The 14,453-nt window shown below is 31.4% G+C and overlaps 5 protein-coding genes across 5 annotated transcripts; 2 read left to right on the top strand and 3 right to left on the bottom strand.

The window, feature by feature from the left end:
* Positions 1-2,091: 2,091 nt before the first annotated feature.
* Positions 2,092-5,449, bottom strand: NAEGRDRAFT_61080 (uncharacterized protein; the record flags this gene model as incomplete). The annotated part of the gene is made up of 2 exons (XM_002683309.1): positions 2,092-2,890; positions 2,931-5,449. 2 exons carry the CDS (start codon positions 5,447-5,449, stop codon positions 2,092-2,094), a joined length of 3,318 nt encoding a protein of 1,105 aa, XP_002683355.1.
* A 310-nt stretch (positions 5,450-5,759) lies between these two features.
* NAEGRDRAFT_77664 (ran-binding protein 21) lies at positions 5,760-9,503 on the top strand (the record flags this gene model as incomplete). Its single annotated transcript, XM_002682961.1, has 5 exons — positions 5,760-5,870; positions 5,910-6,211; positions 6,255-6,648; positions 6,695-6,945; positions 6,993-9,503. The coding sequence occupies 5 exons, from the start codon at positions 5,760-5,762 to the stop codon at positions 9,466-9,468; spliced, it is 3,534 nt and encodes a 1,177-aa protein (XP_002683007.1). The 3' UTR covers positions 9,469-9,503.
* A 342-nt stretch (positions 9,504-9,845) lies between these two features.
* NAEGRDRAFT_61082 (cyclic nucleotide gated channel alpha) lies at positions 9,846-11,609 on the top strand (the record flags this gene model as incomplete). Its single annotated transcript, XM_002682962.1, has 1 exon — positions 9,846-11,609. One exon carries the CDS (start codon positions 9,846-9,848, stop codon positions 11,607-11,609), a length of 1,764 nt encoding a protein of 587 aa, XP_002683008.1.
* Positions 11,610-11,647: 38 nt separating this feature from the next.
* Positions 11,648-12,691, bottom strand: NAEGRDRAFT_88231 (uncharacterized protein; the record flags this gene model as incomplete). The annotated part of the gene is made up of 1 exon (XM_002683310.1): positions 11,648-12,691. The coding sequence occupies one exon, from the start codon at positions 12,689-12,691 to the stop codon at positions 11,648-11,650; it is 1,044 nt and encodes a 347-aa protein (XP_002683356.1).
* Positions 12,692-13,031: 340 nt separating this feature from the next.
* Positions 13,032-14,147, bottom strand: NAEGRDRAFT_1251 (uncharacterized protein; the record flags this gene model as incomplete). The annotated part of the gene is made up of 1 exon (XM_002683311.1): positions 13,032-14,147. A coding segment is annotated over one exon (1,116 nt), but the record flags the coding sequence as incomplete, so codon positions are not given.
* Between the last annotated feature and the right edge of the window lie 306 nt (positions 14,148-14,453).

The following is a 14,453-nucleotide window of genomic DNA, read 5'->3' on the forward strand; positions in this document are numbered from 1 at the left end:
GTGGAGTACAATTACTAATTAATTCATCAATTATTTTTGGAATGAGATGATGCAATGTTGAGCGTGGGTTATCAACAGATTGAATATTTTCGAGTTGTTCAAACACCCAATCAGATGCATCTACAGAATGCTTTCTAAATAATTTACTTTTCAGCATTCTAAAAACACACTGAAGCACATAATCATTGTCTGAAGTATAAAAAGGAAGTGGAGTAACAGTCAATATGTCCTTGGCAAGCTTTTCCACAGGAAACAATTCAGAAATAAAAAGTTGAGAAATCTTATCTCCCAATTGTCTCTTCAATGTATTTTCGTCCAATAAATAACGTGATGGTTTGTAAGAATGTACTATTGTCTCACCTCCCGTTTGAGAACCTTGATTAGATGTACTTGTATTAAATGAACCATGGCCACTGTGTTTTGAATTTCTATAGACTGGATGAAGAGTATCCAATACAAAAGTAGAAATACTCTTGTAAAGCTCAGCATGAAAATTTGTGGCTAACAATAAGAGAATATTCTTAATAATAATTTTGTCAAAATGTGATGTACCTCCTTCAGTGTGCATAGAGTTGGCTACATCCATTAAAAACTTAATAAAATCTCTCAATATAGATACTATATTACTGTTAGAAGAGTTATCAACTACCATTAAATCTGAAGAAAGTGACGCAGTCAAATTTTCTCCACAAATAAATAGAAATGAGAATCTTAGTTTTGTAAGATGTATGCTAACTGGGATGTTTGGATTTGTGTTAATCACCATCGAAAAATCGTTTCTAAACACATTAAAATTTGAAAGAAGCATTAAAGCCGAGCATAGTCTCATTAAGGAACATGTTTCAGAAACAGATAAATCTTCTCTTTGGAGTTCACTAATAATAAGTTCTCTTATGATTGCTTGAGTTTTTGTATTTTGTTTGATACAGTCAAACAAGCAAGATTCCGAGGGTTTAGAATCTGTAAAAATGTTATTAGCACCACTCTCAAGTACTACATTGAAGCAGTTATTGAAGAAGCTACAATAGTCCTTTACACAATCAAATGTTATTCCAAGACATAGATCTGAAAATTTCTTGAACTTCATACAATAAAATCTAACTTTCTCTGCTATAACTCTAGAAAAAAGAGAGACTTGTTTTAGTATTGATTCCAACCTTGGTAAATAGAGACTTTGTGATGCAAATTCTCTTATTAAAAATTCAATTACTTCTTCTATAATATAAGGGTGGTTAAGCATGATTGAAATAATATATTTTTCGGAGAAACAATGTTGATTCTTATTTGATGATTGATCATCTCCGAAATATGAAGGTAATTGAAGACTGAAAAGAAACTTGATTAAATCTTTAAATAACCAAGTCAAGTGTTCTTCATTTTGTAAATTTTTTCTCCTATTAATTGCTGCCTGTATAATTGAATGATGATATTGGCCAACATTTGATGGAAATAAAAAGCAAGGCATTTGCATCAAACAAAAAGAAAGAATAAAACTAATCTCTGTAAAGTATACATCATTACAGAAAAGTATACTACTTGGATAATTTGTTGTTGAATAAATTCCAAATATTTCCTTCAAAACCATGCTAAAAAACTGTTGTTGGCAACTTGATAATCATCTTTAACCTACCTGACTCTATTTTGTGGATCGGAATTTTCAAAATTGATAGTTATATTATTATTGATAGGATTTTGTTGATTATTAGTAATGAAAGTAATAAAATCCTTCTCAATAGAATTCCAATCAACTTGTCTGTACTTGTTGCAAAGTCTAGAATATTCATTCAAAAAAGGGGAATTTAAAATGTTGTATAAATGAAGTTTGTTGTTGGAGTTATTTGGTGATTGGAAATGTTGATGGGAGAGGCAAGGAATGTAAAATTTTAGATCGTTTGCAAAAGGAGTCACTCCGTCAAATAATTCCAAATTACAATCGTTGTTATATACTATTTTCTTTAAATTAACAACTTCATGTTCTAAAATATCAAAAAGCCTAGATGTAATACACTCAAAAAAGAGGGACATGTCACCAATGTATTTTTTTTAATCTAAAAATTTTATTAAATTATTAAAATCACAAACAAAAACTAATTAGAATAGAAGTGGGAGTGTTTGAGATTCACGTTCTTCGGAATCTAATAACATTCTCTCAAAAGACCATTTGTTTTTTTGAAATCTAAATAGGGAACTATCATCATACCATTCACTTGATGGCTTCAGTATAAATTGTAATAAATATCTACAATTATCATCAAATTGTTTCTTTTTCACCTGAAGAGTCTCTCCTCCAAGCATCTTATACATTCTCTTTGATGAAGCGGATTTCTTCTTGTTGTTATTGATCACTAATCGACACTTTTCTACTAAAACTTTTCTAAGTTGAGTGTAATACTTTAGAAATTCTTTCTTTTTTAAAGAAATAGCCTTATCTTGTGTTGGTATTTTGGAAGATTCATACCTTAATTTGTCCAATAAAATTTTCACGTATTGTAGAAGTTGTTCCTTGTCTGATTCTGCAATGGATGGAGTATTAGTAAAGCAATCAGAGATACATTTAACCAGTAATTTAAATCTGTACAACAAATTTTCCTTCAGAAAAAGCTCTTGAATTATTTCAAAATAAATTGAAAATAAGGAAATATCTCTGATAGTAATACTGGAACTAGAGCTTTCACTCTTCAAGCTTTTGTTATCACAAAATTGCCATTCTTTTTCAGTGAATCTATTCAATAAAAGATTGACCTTTTGTTGCATTGAGCTTGACATAATGGTACCAAAAAGTAAGGCAAAAGTTTTGCTGTTGAAACTAAACTTGTGATAACTTGTTAAAATATCAGGAGAAAATTCTGGAATATTATTACTTGCTATTTTAGAGGTAGTAAACTTTACGCTATGAATTGTTAGTAGTGATGAAATAAGATTTAACTTACCAAAATATTCTATCATTAGATTTGATTGGTAGAATATTGATCGAAGCGTCTCCAATTTTAATTCTTCTTGGCATTCTATATTTGAGATTTTCGAAAAATTCCTTTTTGTGAATTTTCATCAATAAATATGGTGATTGGTCTCTCTTTTTTTCTAGATAATTATTAACCTTATCTAGAAAGAGGGTCTTGGAAGGTTTTTCTATTGGATAGAAAATACTTAAATACTTGGAATCAATAATATGAAAATTCTTTGAATAGTTTTGAGCATTATGCTCAAATAGTTGATTTCTGTAGTCAGATGAATCCAGAGAGTAGGGATAGCCAGTAACATATAGCAAACCGCTTTCATTCGGAGTTACAGTAGAATTGTTAAAATGTGAAACTATTCTTTCGTATTTCGGAGTATCTGATGATGTGGTAAAGAGAGTAACTAAAATTAGTGAATCTTTAAAATATGGGAAAATGTCCCTATTATTCTTATCATCGCCATGATATCTGGAATCCCAAACATATAAAGCAAAACCTATAGATCTGAGTAATCTTTTGTAATACAGGTATGCTTTAGAGGTTAGATGATTACTATCCGTAACTAGTAATGCTTTTCCTAGATTAGTGTTATGATAGTTACTTGAAATGGATTTGTCTGGTATTAATACTATTGTTTGAACTTTCCTTTCTATGGTATTTCCTTTATATTCTAACTCTATTATCAAATGGAATTTTCTAAAGCCAAGAGTTTCTTCATCAATTTTCTTATGATTCAATATCTGTAATGCAAAATTAAGTGTTGTCACTCTTTCTGTTAGTTTTTTCTCTAGAGTAAATGCCAAGTCCTTTTCAATAACCTTCATATCTTGAGGTATGGAGGAAATAGACTCAATTATAGAAAGCTCTGGGTCCATTTGAGAATTATGCCTATCAAATTTGTTTCCAGTTTCTTGTATTAAAAACACATTATCTGTGAATATTCTTTCTGTATCAACATCTTTGTTAGTAATGTAAACCTTGATACTGGAACCAATAAGGGTATGTTCAGTCTTGTTTTCTATTGAAATGGTAAATTTTTGAGAATTATTGGAAATACCCAGTGCAGATGGACAGTCAAACGAAGAAAGAGATAATGGATAATAAATAGGCATGTCACATAATTGGCCTTGAGATAATGTTAAGCCGTCTTTCTTTCTAATAGAATAACTCAGGCAACATGATTGAGAAGTAATTTGTTGTGGCTGTTTAACTTGCTTTCCAACCAGTAATCTGAGAGGGAGAGGTAATTTAACACTTTCTCCTCCGCTTAGAGTTGGTAGTGTTAATTGGTTATTGGATTCTGATGATTGATTTAACTTTAAAGAATTAGAAAATCCAAGTACATCAGCAAAATCATTTCCCTCAAATTCTATAAAGCAATAATCAGGTGCAGATAAGCCTCCTGTATTCTTAATTTCAATATCTGTAATTGCCAATTCACATCCAGGTTCAATAAAGTGAGTTGGATCTACTAGATCCAGCTCTGAAGAGTCAAAATTGTCATCCTCTAATATCAAATTATGACCTAAACTTTTTTCTTTGATAGCATTGGCTACAATCTTTACATTGAATGACATCACTCTCAAACTGAAAGTTGTATTGGCCTGTTCTATCACATCTCCAGTTTGTTTAGAAACTACAATATACTTGATAACACCACTTCTTCCCTTTCTACCATTGACACCTTTCCAAATAGAATTATTTTTGGTTTTTGTTTGATAGCCACTAAAACCTGTGTGTGAAGGTGTCTCAAAGAAACTCAATTTGGAAAATGTCAAAACACTTGATTGACTGGTAATAGTAGAGAGTGGAACCTCTGGTGGAAGCACTATTGAATTAACATCAAAATCACCAAAACTACTTTCTATGTAGGGATCTCCTCCATTCCCACCTTCACAACAAATTTTTAAATATTGTTCATCCAATAAATACTTGATATGTTCCTCAATTACAATAGTTACATTTCCACCATCTCCACCATCTTTACCCATTATTGATTCATTACTGCTGTTATCAAATGAATCACCAAAAAGTTGACTTGTTGGACAACCATTACCTCCTGTTCCACCTTCTGTAGTGATGAAAATATGAGGTTTTCGGGAAGAGAAATTTTCCAATTCATAAACCTCTTCAACAGTATCATTTTCATTGGTAGGAGAAGACATAAAAACAGAAACTCTCAAAGTATCCTCTAGTAATTTGATGAGTACCAGTAGGTGTCTACCATCTGCTCCTATTTTACCTAATCTACCATTAGAACCAGAACCATCAACAACTAACTGTTCATCGTTTTTCAACTCTATAATTTCAGATTCATAGATGGATTGTGTTGTAGAATAGTTAGTTGTATTTCCTTTCGTGTCCAAATCTGTATGTTTTCTTTCCGAGTTGAATAATTTGAAATCAAAATTATTCTTATAGTGATTAATATTGTTATTATTTATACTATTGTTCTTCAGGTCTAGCTTTAATCTAGAGAGTAGTTCATTCATTTTCTTTCATCTTGCCGTTAATGATGAGATTAGTCTTGTATGTTACCAAGCACAAACACCATCTTTGTTATTTGCTCATAAAACTGAAATTCTATTTTTTTAGAAAATGCTCAAATTTAATTAAAAGGACTTTATTGAAATAAAACTAATATTACTTTACAAACATAATATTATTTTACAAATAAGTATTATCTATTGTTCTATTAATACTAGACCAATAATCCAATTCCCTTCCAAAGAATTCTTTCACCACAAAGAAAATCCTTTGTTCACACCAAAAGCCAAACATTGCAACAAGTTCGAAAAAAAAATGAACAACAATCAACAACAACAAGACCAGATTTTCCAAAATCTTTTGCAGGCAATTCACATCATCCACAACTCTTCTTCACCACAACAACAAAGATTGGAGGCTCAACAGGTAAATATTAAAATAATTTTTTAAACTCATAATGAAAAGTTTGTTGAAAACTTTAAAACCAATCAACCAAACAAGATTGATTTTTGTTGGACTTTTATTAATAATAATCAACCGGAAGAAGTTAGACATTTTGGATTGCAAATAATTCATCATATTGTTAGTAGAGAATGGCCAACAATACCTTCAACCTATCAATCAACACAAGCAAAAATTAAAGTAGCACAAACACTATTGGATTATGCAGCATCGGGCACAAAACACATGTTGGAAGAAAAATCATTTATCAAGGAAAAATTAGCTTCAATATTGTCAATAATAACAGAACTAACTTGGCCATCTGTGTAAGTTGATGACAAATAGTTTTATTTCTTATTAATATTTTAGAATACCTGACATGTTGGAAAATATTGTTAAATTAACTGGTATGGGAGAAACACAACGAGAAATTGCTATTATCACTTTGAGATCCTTAGCTCAAGATTTGACAAGTGATTTTGCTACTGATATGCCACCTAATAAGAGAAGAGATTTAATCGAAAAATTGCAACCAAAGATTCCAGACATTTTTACAATGGCATTTCAATTATTTGATACTTCATTTGGAATTTATAAGTCTAAAAATGACCAAAAGTCATATACTATTAATCAAAAATTGCTTAGGTCATTAATAGACATGAGCATGGCATTTGTTAGCGATTGGCTAGATCCAGCTCACTTTTTCAATCATAATATTATTGACATTTGGATTAGTTTAATGCATGTTGAAGAATTTAAAATGGTAAGTGATTTAAATTGTTGGAATTATTCTTTAATAATTTTTTTAGGATTCAAGTCATTGTTTAACCGAATTTGTAGATGTTTCATGGGGTTCAAAGAAAGAACTAAATATGGCTAATCACATGTCTATTCTTTTAGCTAAATTATGTGAAAATGCTAGAATTATTCTTGGAAAAGCTAATCCTGACAATTTGGAAGATGAATATGAATTTCACAAAGTATTATCAAAGTTATTTGTTGCATTTTCTCAAAAGCAATTGAAATACCTTTCTGAAAAACATACTGAGATTGTAGACAAGTAAGTTTTTGTAAAACAATTAAGGTGTAACGTTCTTTTACGAAAAGTTTTTTGACAGTAGTATTGGAATTTGACAAACATCCTTCATTGGTTATTTTTAATGATACTCTTGTGATTTGGAATGGTATTTTCAGTAATCCAAAACTTCCTTTTTGTAATGCACCATTTTTGGCAAAATATTTTGAACCTCTTCTCCAAGTAACCAGATTAAAAATAACAAAAGAAATTGGTAATCCAGACGTGGAAAGATTCGAAAGTAATCTAACACATCAATTGTGTTTAATAGATTTCGAAGATAAAAAGGAATACTATCAACTTCATGGCTCTATGAGAAGTCAAGCAAGATCGCTTGTACAACACATCACACATAGAGTACCTTTTGATTCTGTTAAATTTGCAACTCTTCAAGTAACAGAGGCATTAAAGACAAACGCTCCAAATCCAAAAGATGACAAGGGACCTAATGGATACTGCAGTGTTTTTAGTGATGCTTATCTTTTATGGGAATCTTCAACTACATTTTATGAGTGGGTAATTGAAAGTGTTAGTAATGATAAAGCATCTGGTGATGAAAGAATAATTGAAGCTGAAATGTACTTGCTTGATATTTGCCTCAAATTTAGTACTGATGATCCACTTATTCAAACTGTATTTGTTAGACTTTTCAAATCTTTCTCTCATCTCAATAGAAGAAATAAGAATTCATTGATGGCAATCGCTGAAAATTTATTCAAACAAATGCAATTTAGACCAAGTAAGGAGGTTGGAAAAGCTGTTGAGGACCTCACAGAAGATACATCTTCAGCTAGACAAAAGGCTCACACAACTTTCATTTCACTTTGTCAATCCAATGCTAAAGATCTTCCTCAATTCTTAAAAGAGTTTGTTAATTTAGCAGAACAACTCTGGTCAAAGAAAGAAATTTTAAGTAACGAACTCATTTTAATGTATGAAGCCTTTGTAGTTATTAGTAATGAGTGGAAAGATTTTAATCAACAAAAGCAATTTTTAGATTATTTATTGAGTCCACTTATTAACGAACTCAACTCTAATTTATATAAGGAAGTTATGAATTCAGTACCACTACTTTACCAAGCATGTGGAATTTTAAACGAAGAAAATCAAGAAAAGAAGGCAAAATTAGAAGATATCAAGAGTAGAATATTCCATATACTAACAACAATAACAAGTTTGGCAGACAGAATGCCTGAAAATCCTCAGGATATGGGTATGGTAGATCCTTTGTCTAAACAAGTTAAATATCCAATTTCAACCTTCATTTTAGAAGTTTTACCAAATATTCTTGGATTGGTAAGAACCATTCATATGTGCTACACAGTAGAAGGTCAAAATCTAGTTCCTCAACAAGTAAGAAAATACATTTTACATATTGGTATTGATGAACAATACATGGCTCGTGGAGATGCTTTTGTACAGTCAAAGGTTTCATCTGAGCAATACACAATTCATAGAATCCATTATTACTTGACAAATTTAAGAAGATTGTGCTATCTATTAATAGGACAAGCTTGTAAATATTGTGATAAGGAATTGTTTTGGGCTAATCCATCTTTATTCCAAATGTTAACAGATTCTGTGTTTTCTTTTATTGAATTTATTGGTATTAGAGACCTATCATTGATGATGTTAAACTTTTTCCAAAACTTTTTCGAAAATATTCCAGAAGAATTACACAACACTTTACTTTTGAATATTTTGAAACCTCTCCTTTCACTTTTGGCATCAAGAATTGAAACAGCACAAGCAGAAATTTGTGATAAGGCTGGACAAACAATAGGAGATGAAGGAGTTCTTGATGAAATAGTTAAGGAAAAACACTTGAAAGAATTATCTTCTGTTGTTGTAAATATTATTTTGAGAGCTACCAATTCAATTAGAATATCCAAAGATAATCTCAAACCAAAAGCAGATGTTATTTGTACGTTTATTATTGGAAATAGTGATTTGGTAGGCTTGATTGTGATGCTTTTCTGTAAAATAATTGCTGTAATGTTAGATCCAACAAGTGTTGTGAAATGCGTAATGATTTGTGATAGAATTATTCGTTTTATGAGTAATAATCAATTAGGAGCCTATACTAATTTATTTGCTGGAGAGCTTTTCTACTCATTACTGAGATCTTTAATGACAACAGTTGATGAACAATTGCAAGATTCTATCATTTCACTCACTACATTTATTTATGGTTGTTTTAGAAAAAAGACAAATACTATGCGAGACATTTTAACACAGGTACCAACTTTAACCCCTCAAAAGGTTAAACATTTTGATGATGCATTCGGAAAAGCTAATGATGAAAAGGATAAGAAAAAGAAAGTCAAGACTCTTTTATCTACAATCTGTGGTATGCAAAAAGGTGCACCTTCAAAGTCAAAATCTCTCTTATCTTTAACAGGTACAAATCCAATTCAGCAACAAAGTAATGACAAGAAGAAGGGATCAAAGAAACCAACTTCATTCCTTGATAATGCCACAGTTGCTGAACTTCAAGGTTTATTTTAAAATGGCGCCAAATAAAACTACAATCATTTTTTTTCAAAGCTCAAAAAAAAACAATGCCTAAGAAAAAGCAATCCAAAGAGGATTTTCCAACCTCTCTCGGAGAACTTCTAAAGAGGAAGGAAAATTTTGTTACCAAACAAATTAACGATGAAAAAGCTGAGAAGGAAAAAGCAAAACAAGAAGTTAAAACAGAATCAAAAAAGTTACCATTCTACAAACGACCTTTTTATTTAAAGTATATTAAACCATCAATTCTATTTCTCGTTGATAGAAAGAAATGGTTCAACAAATGTTGGATGGTTTTTATATTTTTGATTGAATTGTATAATTCCTTTATAATTCCATATAGAGCTTCTTTCGATTTTGAAAATTCAATGATGTGGTATATTGCTGATGCTCCTTTTGACTTAATTTTGTGGCTTGATTTGATTCTTAACTTTTTCTATCCTTATAGAGATGCTATGAACTTGTGGGTTGATGATTTTAAGAAAACTGCCAAAAGGTATGCAGTCAAAGAAAAACTTGGATTATGGACAGATTTGATTTCATTATTTCTTCTTGATTGGATTCCAGTCGCGGTTGCTACTTCAAGTAACGATCCAAGCCAGTCCTATCGTGCAGTTTGGAGGTTGAATAGAGCTCTATTATTTTTCAGAGCCCTTAAAAGATTCCCTAAAATTGAAGCTCTTATTCCTGCCAAATTCGCATCGATTGCCAAGATGTTCAAATTACTTAACTTTGTCATTATCGTCGCAATGTCTGTTCACATTTCATCATGTGTTTGGTTTTCAATTGTTATGGCTGAATATCCTGATTCACAAGTATTTACACTTAGTGCCTCAATTTTTGAGCCATCAACCACTACTTTGTACAAGTATATGTATGGTTTTTACTGGAGTTTAGTTTCCATGGCAGGATATGGAGGTACCATGCCTGTCTCTGATTTACAGGTTGCTTTTGTAGCTATTATTTACTTAGTAGGAATCGCTGTCTTCGTTACCGTCATTGGTATCGTCTCTTCATTAGCTCAGGATTTAAATGTAACAGAAAGTGCTTTTATAGAAAAAGTGGATGCAGTAACAGACTATATTAATTCAAGAGGATTGTCAGCTTCCTTAAAAAAGCAAATTTTACAATATTACCAATATCTATGGAAGAGTAGAAAAGGATTGGATGAGTCAAAGATTATTAGAGAACTTCCTGATTTTTTGAAAATAGATGTTGCTATGCAGCTTAATGCTGATATTGTAAAAAAGGTTGAATTGTTCAAATCTTGCTCTCAGAACTTTATTCATGAAGTTGTTATTAACTTGAAACCTAGAATTGTCATGCCTGGATCTTATGTGATCAGAGAAGGAGAACCAGGAAATGAAATGTTTTTTATTGGAAAAGGTGTAGTGGAAGTTAGATCTAAAACAGGAGTTTTGTGGTCAACCCTTGGAAGTGGTTCTTTTGTTGGCGAGACTGCTCTAATTGATTCTGTTAAAAGAACAGCCAATGTTATTTCAATCGAATATGTTGACTTGTTCGTGTTAGAAAAGGAAGCTTTTGATGAAATTATGTCAACTTATCCTGAAGATGCCAAAAATGTTATTGCAACCAGCGAGGCAAGAAAACAAATGAACAAACAAAAGGCAGCACAATCAGCCCTCAATCTCAAAGGAGACACAATTCCATATGAAGAAATTACCAAACTATTGGAAAAGATTTCAATTGGCCTTGTTTATCAAAATGTAGAAGGAAACGACTTGTTCAAAGCACTTTCAGTAGTTATTCACGATCCTGCAGAGGTAATTATTCATCACATGGATGAATATTTACGAAATAAGAATAAGGAAATGCAAAGTATTATTCTTCCAAACGCAAATTGTGCTGATATGGATCAATTTATGGAAAAGTTGAAAAAAGGTGAACATAAGGCTGGTGAAACTGAAGTTAAGGTTATTGCTTTGCAAATGAGAAGAACAATTATTGTTGCGAATCCTATAGATGGAGGTAAATTTATTATTCACGGACATGATGGATCAACATCTGAAGTTTTCGAATTGCATGATTTGAGTGATTCTGATAGATTCCACAAACCTGTTATTATTATCACTAGTGGAAAACCAGGTGTTTACTTGGCAACCAGAAAGAAATAGAATCACCAACAAAATATCAACTATTTTGGCTATTTGACTTACTTGAAGAAGTTCAGCTTGGTTTGCTTTGTTTTCTTAGCCAGCATTTCCTGATTTTTATCTTGTTTGACTTCCTTGACTTCTTCAGTGTTTTTACCTAGATTGTTAGAATTATTAGAATTAGAGGATAATTTTTGTAAAAGTTGTTGGGATCTGAGTGATGTGGTGGTAGTTTTTGGACTATCCACCTTTTTCTTTTTTAAAACTACTTTACTTTCATCAAATCCCATTAAACCATCACTACTGGAAGAAGATGGAATAAATTGTTTGGAGGTATTATCCAGAATGATGTCATCCCTCTTTCTTTTTGGAGCCTCCCCTTGGTTTTCTTTAAGTTTAATTGAAGTGATTCCACAAGTTTCCTTCATTGAATCCACAACAGAAGAAAGGGATTTCACATTTGTTTTAGTTTCTTCTGCTAATTTTTTGAAATCGACCTTGAATTTGTAGGTCTGAGTTGCTGTTATGTAGAATGCAGCTACCTTCAGAATAGGTTTGGTAAAATCGGTCTTTTTCAATATTTCTGCAGAGTAACGAGACTCGAATTTCTTTTTATATTCTTCCAAAAGCTTTTCACATGATCCTCTAATTCCTTGACATCCAAAAGTAAGAATTAAATCATCTAAACTTATTGCAAATGAAATTCCAAGCAAATTAACAACCTCTGTAAAACAAGATTGATAATCTTTCATGTCAGCACCAATTTGTTGGACTGCAATTTCACGATCAAATTTTTGGTTGATATTTAAAAACTTGAAAGCCAACTCCACACAAATCATTCCTTCACATAATGAAAAATTAGATGGCAATACGCCTGCAGTGTTGTTTAATTTAGCGTGAAGGCTTCTAAAGTAATCTCTAGCTTTGCCAACAATTTTTGGAATAAGTGTGTTATTGTCACTTTCCGATGATGATTTTGTAGCAACATTTTCACTTGATTGTTCAGTGTTGGAGCCCTTTTTTTTAGGTCTTGCAACACCTGTTAAAACTTTTTCCACTATACTTTCTGTTATTACCTGTTTTGCAAAATTAAGTTTTGACATTTTTTTAATTAATTATTTTTTAATATTTATTTCTCAAACGTTGTAAAACAACTGGTTTACCCAAAGCTTCTATTATTTGATTAATGGAAGGTCCAACTTTTTTACCTGATAAGTAATATCTTAAAATTGAAACAACATTTCCATAGCCTTTTACCACTTCCTTATTTTGTTGTACATATTGTGAAATCACATTTGAAATTGTTTGCTCGTTCCATTCTTGTTCACTAATGGACAAAAGTAAATCACTAATACCCAGTGCAACATTTGAATGTGATGGAATCTTTTTAGTAATACTTTCTAACAATTCTTTTGCCTCCAGAGTATCAAGTTTGACATCAAAAAAGAAATAGTCAAAGAAATCAACAAAATCAGGTACTCTCTTGATTCTTTCACGTCCAATATATACAATCTTTCTTAAATATTCATCCTCTTTGATAGACTTTTGTTGCAAATGTGGCCTGAGTATTTCTAAAAATTGGTCCATATCTTTTTCAATCTTGGTACGAATATGTTGAGAATTAATCCATTCCAATTTAAGTAAATCAACTTTGCAATTTCCTTTGTTAATTTTTTCCAAATCAAAATTCTTTACCAATTCTTCCAATGTGAAAATCTCATCATTAGTTCCTGGATGCCAACCTAACAATGCTACAAAGTTAGTAAGAGCCTCAGGTAAATAACCCATATTTACGTAATAATCAACACTGGCATGGCCTTGTCTCTTACTTAATTTTGATCCGTCTTCATTACAAAGTAATGGAAGATGTGAAAAAGTTGGTCTTTCCCATCCAAACATATCATAGAGAATACAATGTTTTGGAGTACTTGAAATCCATTCTTGACCTCTGATAATATGAGAAACCTTCATTAAATGGTCATCTATTACATTAGCTAAATGATAGGTTGGTGTACCATCTGATTTCATAAGTACTTGATCATCAACTATTTTGTTTTCAATTTTGATTTTTCCGTACACTTTATCCTCAAACACTGTGTATTGAATATTGTCAGGTATTTTCATTCTTATAGTATAGGAAGCTTCCTTTGGTTTTTCCTCTTCTGACAAGTAGAGACAATGTCTATCATATTTACTTGGTCCTCTAACACTTCTTACTTCTTCTAATCTTTCCTCAGTACAATAGCATTTATAGGCATAACCATTGTCGAGCAATTGTTGAACATAATATTGGTATATTTCATTTCTTTGTGATTGTACTGCATGGTCAATAACCGTACCATCTTGTAATGTAATAGGGTCATAATTTAGAGAAGCCCATTTGAGAGTGTTTTGAATTTGTTCTACAGAACCTGGAACCAGTCTTTTTTGATCTGTATCCTCTATACGAAGATGGAATTTTCCTCCATTCTTTCTTGCAAATAAATAATTGAAAAGACTTGTTCTCAGAGCTCCGAGGTGCATAAAACCAGTAGGACTAGGAGCAAAACGAGTGACAACTTCAGAAAATTTACCATTACAACTAAAAGCACTAGTATGGAAATACTTGTTTCCTCCACAATTTAGAGCAGCTTTGACACTGGTTCGTGTTTGTTTTCTAAGCATTTTTTTAACTGTTGAATTTTTAATTATTTTAATAAATAAATATTTAATTACCTTCTTCATATTCTGACTACTTAATATTGTTTCATGCACCATTCGCTTAGCAAGGATGTGGATAATTGGTTGATTTTAAAGGAAAGGATTTCATGAAGAACGATTTGGGAGATAAAATGTTCTTCTCACCCAAACAAGTACAAAAAACAA

Source organism: Naegleria gruberi (assembly GCF_000004985.1).
Source record: "Naegleria gruberi genomic scaffold NAEGRscaffold_1, whole genome shotgun sequence".
Taxonomy (NCBI): Eukaryota; Heterolobosea; class Eutetramitea; order Acrasida; family Naegleriidae; genus Naegleria; species Naegleria gruberi.